Raw genomic sequence first — 22,069 nt, 5'->3', positions numbered from 1 at the left:
TGTTTCATATGTTTACTTAAGCACAGTGACATCAGTGTGAGTGGAGAAAACAGTGAATTTAAGCTCATTGTTGAAATGATGAAACATAAGATGAAATCACTTCTGTGAATGCTCCAGTCATAATTCACAAATTCTGTGGAACTGTTTAATTCAAACAAGATGTCTCAGTCAAAAAATTCTTCCAATCAAAGTGACCAAGAGATCTTTCGTAACCTGTCAGAAGATGTGCCAAGACTGGTTCCCTTCCTGTGTAATTGGATCCAAAGAAATCAAAGTTTCTGGAACAAGGTCCAATGCTTCAACATTGCCAAATGTTATCAAGTCCTTTTTTCCCTTCCTGAAAATAGTTTTGTAATCACACAGGACTTTAATGGGATTACTATCTCCTGGACTCAGGCTGAACCTCATTGTATTAAAATATGGTTAAACAACATGACATTTACTACATATGGCATTACTTCATACATTTATTTTAAAAGTGCAGTGAAATAGTTATGTGACTCACTGTCATAAAGTTTTGTTTATATTGAGACATTTTTCCTGTCAGAATCTTTGTATTAAGTATGAAACATTATATTCAAACAACACTAAGGATCTAATTCTACTCTAGTACCCCAGTGTAAATCCAGAGTAACTGTATTTGCTTTAATGGAACTATTTTGAATTTATACCAGTGTAACTGAGATTTTAATACTAAGGACTTGATTCTCATTTACACCAAGACTCCCTTCACCCTACTCTGGTAGTGTAGAGGAGCCTTAAAGTGTGTGTGAGTTATATTTACACGCATTTTAAGGCCCCTTTATAATGCCAGTGTGGTATAAAGGGGCCTCAGGATAAATAAGAACCTAGTCTTTAAAGGTCTCATCTGGACAAAAGCAATGAGGATTTAATATTAATACTGACTCTTGGCAATTTGTTTTTAACTTTCCCGATGTTTCAGTATCTGTAAAAATGGGTAAAACACTTTCCCTAACTCACAGGGCTACAAGAGGCTTTAATTAATGTTTATAGAGCACTTTAACACCCTTGATGAAAGGTGCTAAAGAAATATAAATTCTAACATTATTAAAATCAGTGAATTTCCAAGCACAATGAGAGAAATATATTGCATAGCTTGTGTTTAATTTCAGATGTATGTTTAAAAAATTACAGGTTTCAGAGGAACAGCCGTGTTAGTCTGTATTCGCAAAAAGAAAAGGAGTACTTGTGGCACCTTAGAGACTAACCAATTTATTTGAGCATGAGCTTTCGTGAGCTACAGCTCACTTCATCAGATGTTTACCGTGGAAACTGCAGCAGACTTTATATACACACAGAGAATATGAAACAATACCTCCTCCCACCCCACTGTCCTGCTGGTAATAGCTTATCTAAAATGATCAACAGGTGGGCCATTTCCAGCACAAATCCAGGTTTTCTCACCCTCCACCCCCCCACACAAATTCACTCTCCTGCTGGTGCTAGCCCATCCAAAGTGACAACTCTTTACATAATCAAGTCGGGCTATTTCCTGCATAGATCAAGGTTTTCTCACATCCCCCCTACCCCCATACACACACAAACTCACTCTCCTGCTGCTAATAGCTCATCTAAACTGACCACTCTCCAAGTTTAAATCCAAGTTAAACCAGAACATCTGGGGGGGGGGGTAGGAAAAAACAAGAGGAAACAGGCTACCTTGCATAATGACTTAGCCACTCCCAGTCTCTATTTAAGCCTAAATTAATAGTATCCAATTTGCAAATGAATTCCAATTCAGCAGTTTCTCGCTGGAGTCTGGATTTGAAGTTTTTTTGTTTTAAGATAGCGACCTTCATGTCTGTAAGGCGATGCCAGTTGAAAATTCATTTTCAGCCCTATGTTCACTCACAGAAGGAACTGAAAGTGGTGCTCCCTAGGGAAGCGGGGAACAAGTGTGTTATCTCTGTGGAGAGCTAGGTCTAATCACCTCAACTGGAAGAACACTAGGAAGGACACTAGTCATGACACACAACCTAAAATGAAAAGTAAAGAGAGAGTCCCCAAGGCTTAGAACACTCTTCTCACCCTGAGGGGGTAAGGAAACTGTTCCAGTTTCTCAGCTTGAATCAAATCAGTTTTAAATGTGTGTACCAATTACCTAATTCTGTTTTCCAAAAAAGTATTACTCACACAAGAAACCACAATGAACTCTTCAGAGCCATTCCAGTCAATTGTGGACTTACATATTTGCATAGCAGAACTCCTTGTGAAAATTAGTAAGAAAATGTAAAAAGAAAAGGAGTACTTGTGGCACCTTAGAGACTAACCAATTTATTTGAGCATGAGCTTTCGTGAGCTACAGCTCACTTCATCACTTCTGATGAAGTGAGCTGTAGCTCACGAAAGCTCATGCTCAAATAAATTGGTTAGTCTCTAAGGTGCCACAAGTACTCCTTTTCTTTTTGCGAATACAGACTAACACGGCTGTTCCTCTGAAACCTAAGAAAATGTATAGAGCCCAAGTCAGGAAAATAAACAAACAAACAATAAAACCAGTTAACAGGGCTCTCGTTACAGTTCAGTAAAAATAAATCTGTCCATATTCCATGCCATGTAAGTCTTTGAAAACTTCAGTAAATACAAACAAATAAAGCAAAACACAAAACAAAAAACATAACTTTCATGAAGCTTTTATATTCTCAGATAAAAGATGTTACAGAACTGTAAAAAAATCCATATATGATAGCATGTACATATAATTAATATAAAGTTTGTTTTAAAGCTGTAACAAGCAAAACCTTCTCTTTCCCACATCCCTCTCCTCTCTGTATTTCTCACAATATTTTCCCCATCTAAATATGATCCCATCTTCCAATCTATTTGTGATAATGGAGTCACTGTAGTTCAATTTGTAAGATTTTCCACTATAAACTCAATTTTAACTGCACCTGTAGCTTTGTGAAAGAAAAGTTCTTGTCAGCATAACAATTTATGTGTAGTCTCTCAAAGGACAATTTTAAAAAACTTAAGGTTATGTCAGACAAGCTGCTTGAGACACGACTTTGAAAAACTGATGGTTTTTCAATTTGAAAGTTACGCTAATGTTTAATATGCTGAATCATTTCTCAAAAATCATGACATAAAAACATCTGACTTGTTACATATGCTAAATTCACAATGAGGGTATCTTTATGGCACTGGAGTGCAGTATTTATAATTATGAGATGGTACTCTCTTCTGGATTATAACTTCCATTGGAGGCCAGATAACGATCACAAGGAAAACTTGTTGTTGCAGCTTAACCTGAAGATCTTGGGTTTTTCATTCCTTTCAAAAGGGCTACTTTTGAGGTTCATGAAACCAGGGTAACAGGCTGCTTCATTTTTGGAAAAGTCTAAGCAAGTCTCTCTGTGGCTCTCCTGCTGAGCAACTAGTGCAGCCTCTGGAAAAAAGGGGAACCAGTTCAGTGTGACATACTGCATAGTCCATTTTCCTCCCTTCTCCTGTAACATTCCTACCCTGTTATGGGACTGCTCCTGCTCCCACTAAAGTCAATGATTTTTTTGCACTTACTTCAATAGGAGCATATTTTATAACTACATTAAATTTAAAATAGAAGTTTCAATTTTTGATTAAAAAAACCCGATAGTAGATTTTTTCCTAAAAAACCAAACATCTTAAGTCACAAAACTATATATGTGTATCTTTGTACACTTAGAATTGAAAAAGGGGCTGTCATAAATATAAAGGGAAGGGTAAACACCTTTAAATCCCTCCTGGCCAGAGGAAAAACCCTTTCACCTGTAAAGGGTTAAGAAGCTAGGATAACCTCACTGGCACCTGATCAAAATGACCAATGAGGAGACAAGATACTTTCAAAGCTGGTGTGGGGGAGAAACAAAGGCTCTCGCTGTCTGTGTGATGCTTTTGCCGGGAACAGAACAGGAATGGAGTCTTAGCCCTGGTCTACACTAGGACTTTAGATCGAATTTAGCAGCGTTAAATCGATTTAAACCTGCACCCGTCCACACAATGAAGCCCTTTATTTCGACTTAAAGGGCTCTTAAAATCGATTTCCTTACTCCACCCCTGACAAGTGGATTAGCGCTTAAATCGACGTTGCCGGCTCGAATTTGGGGTACTGTGGACACAATTCGATGGTATTGGCCTCCGGGAGCTATCCCAGAGTGCTCCATTCTGACCGCTCTGGACAGCGCTCTCAACTCAGATGCACTGGCCAGGTAGACAGGAAAAGAACCGCGAACTTTTGAATCTCATTTCCTGTTTGGCCAGCGTGGCAAGCTGCAGGTGACCATGCAGAGCTCATCAGCAGAGGTGACCATGATGGAGTCCCAGAATCGCAAAAGAGCTCCAGCATGGACTGAACGGGAGGTACGGGATCTGATCGCTGTTTGGGGAGAGGAATCCGTGCTATCAGAACTCCGTTCCAGTTTTCGAAATGCCAAAACCTTTCTGAAAATCTCCCAGGGCATGAAGGACAGAGGCCATAACAGGGACCCGAAGCAGTGCCGCGTGAAACTGAAGGAGCTGAGGCAAGCCTACCAGAAAACCAGAGAGGCGAACGGCCGCTCTGGGTCAGAGCCCCAAACATGCCGCTTCTATGATGAGCTGCATGCCATTTTAGGGGGTTCAGCCACCACTACCCCAGCCGTGTTGTTTGACTCCTTCAATGGAGATGGAGGCAATACAGAAGTAGGTTTTGGGGACGAAGAAGATGATGATGAGGAGGTTGTAGATAGCTCACAGCAAGCAAGCGGAGAAACCGGTTTTCCCGACAGCCAGGAACTGTTTCTCACCCTAGACCTGGAGCCAGTACCCCCCGAACCCACCCAAGGCTGCCTCCTGGACTCAGCAGGCGGAGAAGGGACCTCTGGTGAGTGTACCTTTTAAAATGCTATACATGGTTTAAAAGCAAGCATGTGAAAGGATTACTTTGCCCTGGCATTTGCGGTTCTGCCTTTGCAAAAGGTTTCTGGGGAGGGCAGCCTTATTTCGTCCTTCATGGTAGGACACTTTACCACTCCAGGCCAGCAACACGTACTGGGGAATCACTGTAGAACAAAGCATTGCAGTGTATGTTTGCTGGCATTCAACCAAAATCCGTTCACGCGGTGGGAGGAGGCAAAATGCGACCTTGTAACGAAAGCACATGTGCTATGTATGTAATGTTAACTTTCAAGGTTTACCCTGAAAGAGTGTAGCCACTGTTTTATAAAATGTGTCTTTTTAAATACCGCTGTCCCTTTTTTTTTCTCCACCAGCTGCATGTGTTTCAATGATCACAGGATCTTCTCCTTCCCAGAGGCTAGTGAAGCTTAGAAAGAAAAAAAAACGCACTCGCGATGAAATGTTCTCCGAGCTCATGCTGTCCTCCCACACTGACAGAGCACAGACGAATGCGTGGAGGCAAATAATGTCAGAGTGCAGGAAAGCACAAAATGACCAGGAGGAGAGGTGGAGGGCTGAAGAGAGTAAGTGGCGGGCTGAAGAGAGTAAGTGGCGGGCTGAAGACAGGGCTGAAGCTCAAAGGTGGCGGCAGCGTGATGAGAGGAGGCAGGATTCAATGCTGAGGCTGCTGCAGGACCAAACCAGTATGCTCCAGTGTATGGTTGAGCTGCAGCAAAGGCAGCTGGAGCACAGACTGCCACTGCAGCCCCTCTGTAACCAACCGCCCTCCTCCCCAAGTTCCATAGCCTCCACACCCAGACGCCCAAGAACACGGTGGGGAGGCCTCCGGCCAACCAGCCATTCCCCCACAGAGGATTGCCCAAAAAAAAGAAGGCTGTCATTCAATAAATTTTAAAGTTGTAAACTTTTAAAGTGCTGTGCTTAAAGTGCTGTGTGGCATTTTCCTTCCCTCCTCCACCACCCCTCCTGGGATACCTTGGTAGTCATCCCCCTATTTGTGTGATGAATGAATAACGAATGCATGACTGTGAAGCAGCAATGACTTTATTGGCTCTGCAAGCAATGATTAAAGGGAGGAGGGGAGGGTGGTTAGCTTACAGGGAAGTAGAGTGAACCAAGGGGCGGGGGGGTTCATCAAGGAGAAACAAACAGAACTTTCACACTGTAGCCTGGCCAGTCATGAAACTGTTTTTCAAAGCTTCTCTGATGCGTACCGCGCCCTCCTGTGCTCTTCTAACCGCCCTGGTGTCTGGCTGCGCGTAACCAGCAGCCAGGCGATTTGCCTCAACCTCCCACCCCGCCATAAACGTCTCCCCCTTACTCTCACAGATATTGTGGAGCACACAGCAAGCAGTAATAACAGTGGGAATATTGGTTTCGCTGAGGTCTAAGCGAGTCAATAAACTGCGCCAGCGCGCCTTTAAACGTCCAAATGCACATTCTACCACCATTCTGCACTTGCTCAGCCTGTAGTTGAACAGCTCCTGACCACTGTCCAGGCTGCCTGTGTACGGCTTCATGAGCCATGGCATTAAGGGGTAGGCTGGGTCCCCAAGGATACATATAGGCATTTCAACATCCCCAACAGTTATTTTCTGGTCTGGGAATAAAGTCCCTTCCTGCAGCTTTTGAAACAGACCAGAGTTCCTGAAGATGCGAGCATCATGCACCTTTCCCGGCCATCCCACGTTGATGTTGGTGAAACGTCCCTTGTGATCCACCAGAGCTTGCAGCACTATCGAAAAGTACCCCTTGCGGTTTATGTACTCGGCGGCTTGGTGCTCCGGTGCCAAGATAGGGATATGGGTTCCATCTATAGCCCCACCACAGTTAGGGAATCCCATTGCAGCAAAGCCATCCACTATGACCTGCACATTTCCCAGGGTCACTACCCTTGATATCAGCAGATCTTTGATTGCGTGGGCTACTTGCATCACAGCAGCCCCCACAGTAGATTTGCCCACTCCAAATTGATTCCCAACTGACCGGTAGCTGTCTGGCGTTGCAAGCTTCCACAGGGCTATCGCCACTCGCTTCTCAACTGTGAGGGCTGCTCTCATCTTGGTATTCATGCGCTTCAGGACAGGGGAAAGCAAGTCACAAAGTTCCATGAAAGTGCCCTTACGCATGCGAAAGTTTCGTAGCCACTGGGAATCGTCCCAGACCTGCAACACTATGCGGTCCCACCAGTCTGTGCTTGTTTCCCGAGCCCAGAATCGGCGTTCCACAGCATGAACCTGCCCCATTAGCACCATGATGCATGCATTGTCAGGGCCCATGCTTTCAGAGAAATCTGTGTCCATGTCCTGATCACTCACGGGACCGCGCTGACGTCGCCTCCTCGCCCGGTATCGCGTTGCCATGTTCTGGTGCTGCATATACTGCTGAATAATGCGTGTGGTGGTTAATGTGCTCCTAATTGCCAAAGTGAGCTGAGCGGGCTCCATGCTTGCCGTGGTATGGCATCCGCACAGAAAAAAGGCGCGGAACGATTGTCTGCCGTTGCTCTGACGGAGGGAGGGGCGACTGACGACACGGCTTACAGGGTTGGCTTCAGGGAGCTAAAATCAACAAAGGGGGTGCCTGTACATCAAGGAGTATTTCAGGCAGGACTGCACGGAGGGTTCCAATAAGAAATGGTGCACCTAAGTTATCGTTGTTATTGGAACAAGGAGGTTAGCCTGGCCTCTGATTGATACATGGCTAGATTTACCTCGCTGCACCTTCTCTGTGAGTGACTGCAGTGTGACCTAGAGGAATGAGTCCCCTAGACAGGGGAGGAGGCAAATGAGTACAAAACAAATCTGGTCTATTTCTTGTTTTGACCCACTCCATCTATCTTTTACATCTTTGGCTGGCAGCAGACGGTGCAGAAGGACTGCATGCCATCCACATCTCATGGCTGCTCGGCAGAAGATGGTACAGTACGCCTGCTAGCCATCCCCATCTCTTGCCTGCCTGGCAGAAGATGGTGCAATACGACTGCTAGCAATCCTCATCTCTTGCCTGCCTGGCAGAAGATGGTACAGTACGACTGCTAGCAGTCCGTATCGCCTGCCTGCTCACCATAAGACGGTTCAATAGGACTGACTGCAGGACTAAAGAGAATGACCTGGTCAAGTCACTCCAAATGTAGTCCCTGCGCCCATGTCTGCCCAGGCGCTCCCAGCCGACGCGGCCAGGAGCACCTCGGACACGATGAGGACGACTACCAGTCGTATTGCACCGTCTGCTGCCAGAAGGCAAGGGGTTACTGCTACTGTGCAGCAAAGCCGTACCGCGTCTGCCAGCACCCAGGAGACATAGGGTGACGGTTACCTGAGCGGGCTCCATGCTTGCTGTGGTATGGCGTCTGCACAGGTAACTCAGGAAAAAAGGCGCGAAATGATTGTCTGCCCTTGCTTTCACGGGGGGAGGGAGGGAACGGGAGGCTGACGATATGTACCCAGAACCACCCGCGACAATGTTTTAGCCCCATCAGGCATTGGGATCTCAACCCAGAATTCCAATGGGCAGCGGAGACTGCGGGAACTGTGGGATAGCTACCCACAGTGCAACGCTCCGGAAGTCGACGCTTGCCTCGGTACTGTGGAAGCGCTCCGCCGAGTTAATGCACTTAATGCACTTAGAGCATTTTCTGTGGGGACACACACACTCGAATTTATAAAACCGATTTCTAAAAAACCGACTTCTATAAATTCGACCTTATTCCGTAGTGTAGACATACCCTTAGAACTTAGTAAGTAATCTAGCTAGATATGCGTTAGATTTAAAGTAAAAGAATCACCTCTGTAAAATCAGGATGGTAAATACCTTACAGAGTAATCAGATTCACAACATAAGAGAATCCCTCTAGGCAAAATCTTAAGTTACAAAAAGACACAAAAACAGGAATTCACATTCCATTCAGTACAGCTTATTTTTTCAGCCATTTAAACAAAACAGAATCTAACGCATATCTAGCTACATTGCTTACTAAGTTCTAAGACTCCATTCCTGTTCTGTTCCTGGCAAAAGCATCACATAGACAGCAAGAGCCTTTGTTTCTCCCCCGCCCCTCCAGCTCTGAAAGTATCTTGTCTCCTCATTGGTCATTTTGGTCAGGTGCCAGCGAGGTTGTCCTAGCTCCTTAACCCTTTACAGGTGAAAGGGTTTTTCCTTCTGGCCAGGAGGGATTTAAAGGTGCTTACCTTTCCCTTTATATTTATGACAGGCGCTCAATTTTTTTCAAACTTCATGTTGTTAAGCTAGAGCAAATGTTTGCAAAAAAGTCTGAGACAGATCCATAAATGTAAGACGTTATAGTGGAAAAGTAACATGCACTTAAAAAATGGTAAAAAAACAAAGACTGAAAATCCTATACACAAAAAAACAATATAAATAAAACTAAATAAATAAATAAAAAGAAGGCACCTATCCTAGAAAAGGTAAACGTTTGCATTCTCTGTAGAGTACTTATGGGCATGGAATCCCATTCACACTTCCGACTAAATAGTAATAATTTCCCGCCAAAAAGAATAGAATTTCAAATAAAAGGTTTTTTGTGGAATAGCAGTTTTGATATGTTGCTTACCCAGTACCAGTGAGATCCTTCCCTTCAAGAAAGTCCCATATAATCTCCAGCAAACAAGATAAGACCATTTTTCACCAGTGATTACACACGTCTTTTTAAGATAGACAATATTTTTATCCTTGATGTTTTACTAGATTAATCCTTCCAGCTGCACAGTTTGTTTCTCTATAGTTAAAATTATCTCAAAATTTCCATTATGAAAACTTTCCTAGGGATCTATACCAGCTGTGAAAGAATGTTACTTGCACTTAAAAGACCCTACGGTTTAAAAAAGTGCAAACAAAACAGAATTTAAGTGATTTCAGATATATATATATATATATATATATAAAGTTTTCTTCCTTCAATCATCTTTTATTCACAGCTAGGATTTTTCATGCTGCCCATTAGTGAATTAGTCCCTTTCGAAGGACTGTGTTTTGTCTTGAGAAGGGCAGAGAAGAAAATGAATTGAAGGTAACTTATTTACATTGCAATTTATTACAAATTTATATTAAACTTAGGAATCGCCATGACAGATAAAACCAGTGATCCATCCATCTCTCTGAGTATCCTGTCTCTATAAGGCCACTACTAGAAAATTGTCGAACTCCCATGAAGGACATATTTAATAACCTACTTATGGTAGAAAGTTTCTTCTTAAAGTTGATCTAGATTGGCATTGATCATGTTTTATCATGATCTAAAATTAACTGTTTCCAATATATTTTAATTAATAATTTAGCACAAGACAAGTTGATGATCAGCTAGGGTGACCAGACGTCCCGATATTAGGGGCTTTGTCTTATACAGGCAACTATCCCCCCTTCCCTGTCCCGATTATTCTACACTTGATATCTGGTCACCCTATGATCAGCGAAATGGGTAGAATTCCACATAGTCTGTCTAGAAAGTAGCTGTGCACATCTTGGCAGAACATGGGCAGGCCAGAATGAGATTTGCGCTCTGCTATTGTGCTGCTATTGTGCTGCCGTGGACGTGAACAACACATCTCGAAGAACAACAGTTACAAGAAGGTAAGTAACTGTTTTTTCTTCTTTGAGTGCTTGTTCATGTCCATTCCACATTAGGTGAACCACAAGCTCTGGAGGAGGTTAGGAGTCATGGAACAACTCCTCGGAGGACCACTCTGCCAACCGCCGCGTCCTCTCTGGCCTGCTGGTTGACCGCGAAGTCGGTCGTGAAGGTGTGCACCGAGGACCAGGTGGCTGCTCTGCAGATCTCCTGGATCAGGACCTGTGCCAGGAAAGCCGTGGAAGTCGCTTGCGCCCTGGTCGAGTGGGTCACGACCGCTGGGGCCGGAACACCTGCAAGCTCATAGCACGCCCAGATGCAGCTTGTAATCCAAGATGAAATCTGCTGCGCCAACACAGGAGGCCTTTCATCCTCTTGGCTATGGCCACAAACAGCTGCGCAGATTTACGAAAGGGCTTGGTGTGTTCCAAATAGAATGCCAGCACTCGAAGCACATCCAGGGTGCGTAGGCTGCAGTGACTCATGTCCATATGGGGTTTTGGAAAAAACACTGGCAGACAAATGTCCTGGCCCAAATGGAATTGCGAGACCACCTTAGGGAGGAACTTGGGGTGCGGTCAGAGCTGCACCTTATCCTTGTGAAACACTGTATACAGTGGCTCAGAGGTGAGAGCCCTCAGCTCATACACCTTCCAGAAAAGGTGGAGGAGAGAACAGGAACCAAGGGGCTTGAAAGGGGGTCCCATGAGTTTAGAGAGGACCAAGTTAAGGTTCCAAGGAGGGACTGGGGGGCGTGAGTACGGAAACATCCTCTCGAGCCCTTTAAGGAACCGTCCCACCACTGAGTGGGAAAACACCAAGCTCCCCGAAAACCCCAGATGGAAGGCAGAGATGGCCGCCAGGTGCACTCTGAGTGAGGACGGGGCCAGCCCCTGCTGCTTGAGGTGCAGGAGGTACTCTAGGATGGCTTGCACCGGGGCCTGGCATGGCTGCACCTGTCGGGGCTCACACCAACACAAGAACCTTTTCCACTTGGCCATATAGGTATCCCTGGTAGAGGGCTTCCTACTGCCAAGCAGAATCTGCTGCGCAGGAAGGGAGCACTGGCTCTCCAAGGCGTTTAGCCACAGAGCTTCCATACCATCAGGTGTGGTGATTGCAGGTCGGGGTGGAGAAGCTGCCTGGTGTCCTGTGTGATGAGTTCCCGGTGTAGGGGCAGGACTACCAGGGCCTCCACTGACAGCTCGAGGAGCGTTGTGTACCAGTGCTGGTGGGGCCATGTTGGGCGATGAGGACCATCGCCGCCCTGTCCCTGCATACCTTGAGCAGGACCTTGTGTACCAAGGTGAGCGGAGGAAAGGCATACATCAAACTCCCCTCCCCACGGGATCGCAAACGCGTCTGTGACTGACCCCGGGCTGTGGCCCTCGAACGAGCAGAACCGCAAGCACTGGGCATTGACCCTGGTGGCAAACAGGTCTACCCGGGGAAACCCCAGCTGCGGAAGAGCGAAAGCACGACACCCGCTCTGAGCGTCCACTCGTGCATGCGATACAACCTACTGAGGTAGTCCGCCAGCTCATTTCGCACCCCCGGGAGATACGACGCCTTGAGGTGAATGGCATGGGCTATACAAAAATCCCAGAGGAGGAGAGCCCCGCCCTGCTTGTTTATATAAAACATGGCTGTAGTGTTGTCTCTCAGAACTGTCACGCTGTGACCACTCAGATTGGTGTGAAATGTCTGGCAGGCTAGACGAACTGCCCTGAGCTCCTTCATATTGATATGGAGCGACCGCTCTGCTCCAGACCACAAGCCCTAAGTCCTGAGGTCCCCCAGGTGAGCCCCTTATCCACGGTCTGACGTGTCCATCACCAGTGTCAGGTCCGGTTGTGGGGCAGCAAAGGGGATGCCTTCGCAAACCACAGGCTGCGACTGCCACCACAGCAGGGAGTCCAGCACGTCCCTTGGGGCTATCACTACCAAGTGCAGGGGGCACCCTGCCTGGACGGTACACCCGAGCGAGCCACGCCTGCAGAGTCCCGAGTCTCAGTCTGGCATGCCTGACGACGTGCGTCCATGCTGCCATGTGGCCCAGCAGCCGCAGGCAACACCTGGCTGTTGTCATTGGAAACTGGTGCAGGGAGGTCACTGCTTGCTGGATAGCCTGGAATCGGGATACTGGAAGTCTTGCCCTGGCCCGCACTGCATCCAGGACCGCCCCTATGAATTCCACTCTCTGCATGGGCATGAGAGTGGACTTGGGGACATTGACCAGGAGCCCCAGCTCGCGGAACAATCTCAGGGCCACCTCCATGGCACTGCACTTCTGCTTCAGATCGACCTGCCAGGAGCCAGTCATCAAGGTGCGGGTAAACCCGGATCCTCTGCCTCCGTAAGAAGGCCGCCACCACTGCCATACATTTTGTGAACAGGAAGCTAGTAGCTGCTCAACCCCCTCTGGCTGGTCCTCCTGCTCCCCTTCTCCCATAGGAGGGGCCTCTGGCTGGGGCCGGGGCGGGAGACCTTGTGGCGGCACCGGACTCGGTGCTGGTCTCTCCGGTTTATCCTGGGAGGATGCTGGAGGCCTGGATACTGTAGCTTCCGGCGTCATCAGTGCAGGGACCGGGACCGCTGCACCGAGTAGCTCACCCTGGACGGGGCCCCTTGGCGCTGTTGATAGGCCCAAGGAGACCAGAAGGGCCAATGACTTGGCGGACCCCACTGGGGGTGCCAACCCATCTGAGGATCCCTGCTGTCCGGAGCACGGTGCAAGTAACTGTAACGGCCGGAGTCAGCGTTGGACTGCGGCGATGCCGACCGCAAAGGCCATGGTGGTGCTGATGATCTGTGCCGGCGGGTGATCGACGAGTGGCTCCTAACCGAACGGGGGCGGTACCAGTACCAATATCCCTGGGACTGGGACCGGGATCTGGACTGGGACTCTTCTCGACTCCTCCCAGTGCCGGTCTCTAAGCGGTGCCAGAGAGCGTTATGCCCCTTCCATTACTTTCTCGCGCCGACCCACTCCCAGTACCGCGACTTCCTTCTGAGCCGTAGGTAACTGGGAGTCTGCAGACGTGGAGCTCGACCAGGACCAACTTAGGAAGGGATGCCGGGACGGTGTCCTTGAACGGCACACCATTGCTGGTTTACCCCTCGACAGCACCCGTGGCATGGGTGCTGGAGGATTCTCCCTGTACGGGAGGGGGCTCATCGCCAACAGCTCAATGAGGTCCTTCGCCGCCTCAAAGGTGCCAGGCGTGGAGGGCTGACCCATTATGTCCTCGAGCCCATCGTCCGCACTGAGCTCACTGAGGCCTGGGCTCGGCGGGACTCATGGTGCCGAAGCCACTGGTGCCGCGCCAGTACAGCAGCCTTCCCGCTCTTCTTGGTGCTCAGGGCCTTGGAAGGCGCCGGCCTCCTATGCCGGGAACGTCCGCGCCTTCCTTTTGGCTGCGCCACGGGCCGCACCGGGGAGGACGAGCGGTGCCGGGGCCTAGTCTGGTGCTCTGGGGCCAATAGCTTTTGGTGTTTAGCCGGTGCCAGGTCTCTCGATGGCTCCAGAGCACCAAGCACCGAGGAAGCCGGAGCTGATGTCGGGTGCTCTGGGCCTGGTGGCTGCAATGCAGCTTCCATCAACAACTGCTTCAAATGAAAGTCTCTTTCTTTCTTTGTATTTGGCTTGAACGCCTTGCAAATCTTACACCGCTCAGTTTGATGCTCTTCCCCCAGGCAACGTAGACACGAGCCATGGGGGTCACTAACCAGCACAGGCTTGCGGCACGTGGCACAAGCCTTTAAGCCGTGGGCCTGCAGCATGCCCCTCAGCTCAGGGCGGGTGCTGGAAGCCTCCAAGCACCTAATCACTTAAGTGTCCACAACAAAGGTATGCTAACTAACTGATAACAGCTATCTAACTCTGAGAAAGGCTAAGGGACTGTTTGTCACGGAGTGTGGGGGAGTCCAGGCCCTGCACCCCTCTTCCTGGGATTCACTGAGACTCTCAGCCAGCCAGTAAAACAGAAGGTTTATTGGACAACAGGAACACAGTCCAAAACAGAGCTTGTGGGTACAACCAGGACCCCTCAGTCAAGTCCTTCTGGGGGAGCAGGGAGCTTAGACCCCAGCCATGGGGTTCCCTGCATTCCTCCACCCAGCACCAAACTGAAACTAACCCCCCCCCCCCAGCAGGCTCCCTGCTGCAGCCTGTGTTCACATTCCTGGGCAGAGGTGTTACCTCCCCCTCCCGGCTCAGGTTACAGGCTCTGAGGTCTCCCATCCCCAAGGCACATTCCCAGGTCAACACTTCCCTCTCCCTGCTGTGTCACATCCTCACACTGTTCTCATATGAGAGCGAGAGAGAGGTTGTTCCAGCACCGCCACGGACGGGAAGAAGGACCCGGAGGGGGTCGGGCGGCAGGGGTATATATGCACGGCGCAGTGGCACCACTCAGGGGGACCCCTGCCGGCCCGTCGGGAGCCGCTAAGGGAAAAAGTTTCTGACACTCGTGCACGTGGTGCATGCGCACCTAATGTGGAATGGACGTGAAAAAGCACTCGAAGAAGAACTTAAAGTTGTATCCCTTACGAATTTTAGCCTAATGCCCGGAGACACCATCTATCTGAGTTGATCAAATGAAACCAAAATAAAGCATTTAATTGAAAGAGCGTGAAAATCGAGGCCCTTGGTAAGCAAGATATATAAGCACATGCCTAATTTGTTGGAAAAATTTTATTAAGGCAAAGATACAATAAAATGATAACATAGTACACTATACATTAGTTATTCAGGATCATGTTAATAATCAGAGCACCTGGCTAAAGATTCTGGTTGTCCGAGTGGGGAGCCCTCCTCTTCTTAGTACACTAAAAAGGGTGACCAAATTCTAAATACCTAATATTTAGGATGCACGTTCCTGATTTTAAGTACATGGATAGCTCCACTGGCTTCAATGGGATTAATCATGTGCTTACAGTTGATCGTGTGCTTAGATACATTGCTGAACTGGGGTCTTTAATACTATCAGGTCAATAACTTTGATACTGAGGTGATACACTGACAATGCACAAAGAGGAAATCTGGCTAGCTTATTCCTGTCACATTACTGCATAAATACAAAATAAACACTTCACTCTACATTACTTTTCCTGTCTCAGTCACAACTCCACTGGGTAATCCTTACTTAAAAAGAAACAATCACTCTGTGCCATATGCAGCTTTTCATTTCACATCGATTATGTGCTAATGTCCTGGATTAAAAAAATATCAAGGAGTGCTATCATATTTGTATTTTATTACCCAACGTGATTTTGATTTTTTATTTTCTCTATCAGCAAGGAACAGTAATTTGTTCAAACACATTGTGCTTCATGTATTTCTCTTGAAGCCATTCCATTACCATTTGACTAAAGATGGAGTCTACTGTGATCCAATCATGACAAGTACCCATCTCATTGATGCTTTTTTAATCATCAAGGATGACATGCCTGTCAAGCTCTTGATATACATGCTTTGACATAATATCATTCAACACATAAAAGTAGCATTCTAATACAGCACACTTGAGTACAAATGGGTTCATTTATGGAAAGCTAACATTTAAAAAAAGCAACTAAGAGAGAAAAGGGAAAAAAGAAAAGATACAAAAGATGTGTTCTACATTGCCGGGGGAAAACCCACATTCTTTTTTCAGCCCTGGTCCTCTCCTGCTTCTCACGCTGACAGGGACTGTGGGAATGCCGAAGAGGCAGTGGGCTACTTTTGCTATCACTTTTAACGTTGTAAACTTGGCACAATTTCAATGGGTTCCATTTTCAACCACATCTCTGCCCAGCCCCCAATCTCACTGCCCAGCCAGTCCCAATCTCCTTCACACCCAACTTCCAGTCCCATTCCTCCTAAACTAACAAGAAACGTCTTCTCCCTCTTCCCCGCTGCCCCAAATTCCAGTCTCACCAGGCTTCCTGTGCAAATATACTCCTTTCCTCTCTCCCAGCCCCGCTCTTGTCCCCTCTGCATTCATGTCAGGGGGCTTCCTCCTCAACGCTGCCTGGGCACCAGCTGGGGAGTCACTGAGGGCACAGGAGAGACAGGCTCCCTGCTTTCAGTTTTGGTGCCTGATCACATCCTGGCCCAGCAGCAGCAATTACAGGGAAAGTCCACCTTCACCTTTGTCACTTGGAGCATGCTCAGTCACTCTGTGGGGATGGCACATACCCAATCTGGTTACCACCAGAAGCTGTGAGAAGCTCAGTCACACTCAATGAGGTTGGAATGTTCAGATATTTTAGCTGCTAACCTCTAAAACAGAAGTGGGCAAACTGCGGCCTGCAGGACCTGAGCTCCTGGCCGGGGAGGCTAGCCCTTAGCCCCTCCCATGCTGTCCCCTCTTCCCCACAGCCACGCTGCCACACTGGCAGCGCTCTGGCCCGCCGCTCCTCTTGGGCAGCATGGCAGTGTGGCTGGCTCTGGCATGGTAAGGGGGCGGGGAGCTGGGGGGTTGGATAAGGGACAGGGGTTCCTGAGGGGCAGTCAGGGGACGGGGAGCAGGGGGAGTTGGATAGGTGTGGGGTTCCAGGGGGCGGTTGGGGCAAGGGTGTGGATGGGGGTCGTGGCAGTCAGGGGACAGGGGTGGGGATTGGGTAGAGGAGGGGTCCCGGGGGGCAGTTAGGGGCAGGGGGTCCTGGAAAGGGGTGGTCAAGGAGCAGGGGGCTTGGATGGGTCGGAGGTTCTGAGGGGGGCGGGATGGGGTGGATAGGGGGCGAGGGCCAGGCTGTTTGGGGAGGCACAGCCTTCCCTACCTGGCCCTCCATACCAGTTGTGCAACCCTGATATGGCCCTTGGGCCAAAAAGTTTGCCCACCCCTGCTCTAAGATGTCTCTACTAGCATGTGAGAACTGAGATTTATTTATAAAATCTTATAATTTGGCCAAATTTGTGCAGATTTTCACAGGAACAGCAAAAGACACATCCCTATCACATAGGCCACTATCCTCGCTGATAAATTTCAAGTCCCAACCCATGGAATAGTTTTCAGAATTTTTTTTTAATTAGCAGAACTATGTATTTTTCCTTAGCCTTGTTCTAAGAAATGTCCAAACCATTTTGTCTCAAACTTTCCAAAAAAACTTCAGCCTGAGGCAGACACCCACTATGGAAAGTTTCAACCCAAGGGCTTTAAGTTTGGCAAAGTTTAAGCAAATGAAAACAGAATCTTATAATGGGAAATGTTGGGCAACAATAATTAAGAACCGGCTGTGCTACCAATCCCACCTATAATATCCCTCCTCCTCTCCTTTAGGGGAAGCCATCACAATGAAAACCAATAGAAAACATCTCAGACAATCAGAACTTGACCCTCCTCCCCATTCACCATAAAAGATGAAAATTCTTAAGTCTCTATAAGCAAATCCACATGGGAAGGCCCTTACACCTGTGTGTAGTTCCTTTGAAGTCAATAGGACTCCATGCATCTGTTCATCTATGCAGATCAGCTTGTGGGATCAGGACCTAAGTGTGAACATTATTAAGCACAGGTAATATTTTTGACCCCAGCAAGTATTAAAGACAAATTAAAAAAAACCAAGGACGCTAAGTGCAAAAGCTTATGTTAATAATACAACCCTCTGTTGTGTTACCATGCCAAAAAGCAAGAATATAGAAACGCTAAAAGTTCCAAAAGCAACATTAACTCAGTCTCGTTCCATATATATATATATATATATATATATATATACACATACAGATATATACTGCAGCTATAATAATAATACATAATACAATTCTATAATTGGTATTACAGGTTAAATCTGTTGCTCTGATTACAGTTCGTGACACTTTGAGACTACAAATATAATACAGAAAATACAAAATTGTTGCTAGAATTTTAACTTTTGCATTCCTTATTTTATTTTAACTGAGCAAATTATTTGTCATTTATGTACTGTGATACAGCATGGCCAGAGGGCAGCAGCAGGAGAGTGTTAGAAGGGAGCCTTATTCCCTGTAGCGGGAAGAAAGTTTGCTATAAATTAATTAAAGCACCTGAAGCCAATTAGAGCACCTGAAGCCACCAAAAGTGACGTCCACTTATCTCCCTCCACAATGACAGCCGCTCTCAAATGTCATTGGACTTGAAATGCTACAAGTACACTCCAGCATAATTTGACTGTTCTGCTAACATTTTAAGAAACAAACTAACTGGACGCTCTCAGTTGATGGCATTTGAGAAAGATCACCAAGGAACTGATGGTCAAAGGGTAGTTTCAGTGCACTGATTTCCTGATATGTTTTTTTTTTAAAAAGGAAACTTGTTAGAACAGCTGTACTCATGTGAGGACACAAGGTATAGAAAATCCTCCGATAACATTTTTGTAAATTTGTGAGCTTCTCTCTCTCTAGTCTGATACATATACTACATACAGTACTCATCTTCTCACTAATGCTATAAATCAGAACTGTTACCACTCAAGCTTTACGATTAAGTATAACCTGCACCTTAACATGTCTTCCTTCTTTCTCTATTGTTTCAACCAAAAAATGAAATAGATGACTGACACATGAGCAAGGTTTACCTGCTGATAAAATCTGCTTCCAGATAAAGAGAGATTATGAGTCCTTTCAAATGGGAGGTATAAATCTTTGCCTTGAAGGACAACTACTTATTCCACAAAGATAATGCAAGATGGGTTGAAGCATAAAGAAAAAATATAAAACTACTGAAACATGTCCGTATTAAAATGGTGATCATCATTATCGCTGGCAAACTGTGCAGAGAAAGCTTGTCCCTCTCAGCAACAGAAGTTGATAGAGTAAAAGATAGTACCCTGACCTATCTTATCTCTCTAGCATCTTGGGATCGACACAGCTACAACAACACTGCATTAAACTTTTCCAGTTTGCTTTCAGATGTTTACCTAGCACATCCATTTACGTTTGTGAGAGGTGCATATACATAACTGCAGGCAGAATTTGGCTCACTATGTTAATCAGTATATAGAGATGGTAGGCTGGACATGAAAAACTGCTGTTGGACTTTATTAGAGCCATGTGCTAGATTGTTCTTTGTTACCTTCAGATTCTAAGTTTTTTTCAGAGTGAAGACTATAGGCTGTGATTTTCAAAGGGGCCCAGAAGAGTAAGCTATAGATCTTCCCATTGACTTTCAATGGGAGTTGTGCAACTAAGTCCCTTAGGTCCCGTAAAAACTCAACCTTCTTACATGCCTATAACTTTCCCAAAACATAATGGATGCTATACACATAAAATAAAAAGTAACATTCTCTTTTACTAAGGACCAGATTTTTAAGGTATTTAGGTGCCTAAGGATGCAGATTATGTGCCTAGTGGGATATTCAGAAGTGCCTAGTCACTTAACTTCCCTTGATTTCCATGGGATCCAGGCCCCCAGGTGCTTTTGAAAATCCCACTAGATACCTAAGGTCCTGAGACCCATGGAAAACACTTCTGCCTAGGCACTTCTGAATATCCCACTAGGCACATATCTGCATCCTTATGCACCTACATACCTTACAAATCTGGCCCTAAGTGCCCAGTATAAAACTACATCAGTAATCTGGATTGTCATGAGACCATGCAACTGTGTGCCTGGCTTTAGTAGTCACTAATGGCCCTACTTTGAAAGATAATGAGCACCTACAGGTCCCAATGACTTAAATGAGTTTTGTGGGTGCTCAGCTCCTCTGAGAAATCAGGCCATAAGCCTGCCTTCCCCACCCCCAGTCAGAATTGTTGACAGATGTGTGATGCTTTCTTTGCCTGAGTCTGCCTGACAGAGCATGCTCATACTCAAAGCTGAAGTGTATACACCTGAAGCAGTATGTCTGAATCAGTTTTAAATCTTTTAGTTAAGGGGCCTTTTAACCCTTAGCTCAAAGTTGAGATGATCTAAGAATACTTTACATAAATACAACTAGCTCAGCTTCAAGAAGGAAGAATCAGCTCAACTTAAAAGGACTATCAGTGTGCATGGCAAAAGCCATGTAGTCCAAATTATCTAGCTTCTACGTGTCCTTCACCAGCTGTGATAGGAACCTTCACAACATCCTTCTGTGAAATGCAGCAAACAAAGACATTGTTTGGATCACCCCATTTCATTGAGACCTAGCTCTGAACTTACTCATACCTATCCAGACAGTTTGCTAGCATATCACAGCATCTCTGTTTTCAAAGGGATCTTGCTATTCAGGCATCAAGAACACATTATGCCTGCCACTTTCATAACTGGTATCATTCTTCCTCTTTGCTGCTGAAGTAAGATAAGAGTTTTACTTGCAACCACCAATTGCTTTAACTTATTTTTCCTGAAGTCAACTGAGTGGTAGGAAACTCAACTGCTTGAAAGAGATTAGAAGGGAGCGTAGAGACTGTCATGTCTTGAAACAATCTTCCCTTTAAGGTATATTTCAATCTATTCTCTCAGCTGGTTATAAAACTTAACCCAAAACAGGTGCTAAAAGAAATCACAACAAATTGCCTGTTTTTTGTGTACTGTATGAGGCCAATATATTAATGTATTCTTTATTAGCTAGGAAGACAAAAAAAAATAAAAAAAGACACAGGTCTTCGGTAGATTGCATGAAAGCTATGGAAGAGCCTGGATATCTCCAAAATTCTGGAGAACATGTTCTCCATTATACAAAAAGAAACAGAAAACACCCCTTTCCCAATAATAACTATACTAAGGAGAGTTCTAATAAAACAACAACAATATTGACAACAAAGTACTTTACAAAGGTTGGGGGGGGGGGAAATAGTCTCATTTTATACATACAAATACAGCAGGGGCACAATGAGGTCAAGTCAAGGTCACAGAGCAAGTCAATGGCAGAGCCAGGGCTGGAACTCCAAGACTGGGGGTGATTTTCAAAGTCAAAGGGCAGCGAAATCCCCAACCTCTCAGTGGAAGTCATTGGACCGTGCACTTTTGAAAATGTCTTTTCGGCATTATAGATTTTGTATAATACTGTATTACTAGATTTTGAGAAAATGTAATTCTGACTTCTGATCTGATATGAGCACATCTCAAACTTTTTCATATCATTGACCAGATCTTAATAGGGGGACTGTCTCCTGAACCAATTTCCTTCCATGCATAATCACATAGCCTACCCTCCCCTCTTCAGTCACAATTACATAGCATCCCTTTGGCAACTACAGCAAATGCTTACATGGAAGAGTAATGCCGGCAATGTGGCTTTAGCAGTCTTGAAATACAATATAGCAGCTGGAAACAAGAAGAGCCAGAACCATGTGATTAGCCCTCTCTCTAAGGACCAACAGCAAATATTTACTAGACCAGTGGTCATGAGACCACAGCTTGAGAACTTCTGCAATACAGTATGTAGTTAAGATAGAATTAGTCGAGGCACAGAAATGAGTTTTCCTATCATTTACCAGGTTTGCTTATTTCAGAGGTCACTTAATAACTGAAGTGTTATTTAGCAATATTTTCCTACAACCACAGAACATGTGGAGTTAACACAACAGGCAACTGTGCAGACTGCTAAAACTAGCTACGGAGATGAAGTTCAGGATAAGTAAACAAATAGTATGGGACAAATTGTGTTCCCCTGCTATGAGCTGATTAACTAAGAAGACACTCC

The 22,069-nt window shown here is 46.0% G+C and overlaps 2 protein-coding genes across 4 annotated transcripts in view; one reads left to right on the top strand and one right to left on the bottom strand.

Moving 5' to 3' along the window:
• Positions 1 to 22,069, bottom strand: part of SASH1 (SAM and SH3 domain containing 1) — an 890,912-nt gene that overhangs the window by 792,902 nt on the left and 75,941 nt on the right. Inside the window, exon 2 of one of the 3 annotated variants that reach the window (XM_075126795.1) lies at positions 2,720 to 3,406. The exons of the other annotated variants lie outside the window; for them this stretch is intronic. Coding sequence (XP_074982896.1) covers positions 3,395 to 3,406 — 12 coding nt within the window. The 3' untranslated portion in view covers positions 2,720 to 3,394. Of the gene's footprint in view, positions 1 to 2,719; positions 3,407 to 22,069 lie in introns of those variants that run through there. 3 annotated transcript variants of the gene reach the window in all.
• On the top strand, positions 3,951 to 9,988 carry LOC142071361 (uncharacterized). The gene is made up of 3 exons (XM_075126169.1): positions 3,951 to 4,858; positions 5,247 to 5,706; positions 9,970 to 9,988. The coding sequence occupies exons 1-3, from the start codon at positions 4,279 to 4,281 to the stop codon at positions 9,986 to 9,988; spliced, it is 1,059 nt and encodes a 352-aa protein (XP_074982270.1). The 5' UTR covers positions 3,951 to 4,278.

The sequence above is a fragment of the Caretta caretta genome, chromosome 3 (assembly GCF_965140235.1).
Source record: "Caretta caretta isolate rCarCar2 chromosome 3, rCarCar1.hap1, whole genome shotgun sequence".
Lineage (NCBI taxonomy): Eukaryota > Metazoa > Chordata > Testudines > Cheloniidae > Caretta > Caretta caretta.
Note: the sequence above shows the minus strand (reverse complement) of the source record. Positions and strands in the feature narration are given on the sequence as shown.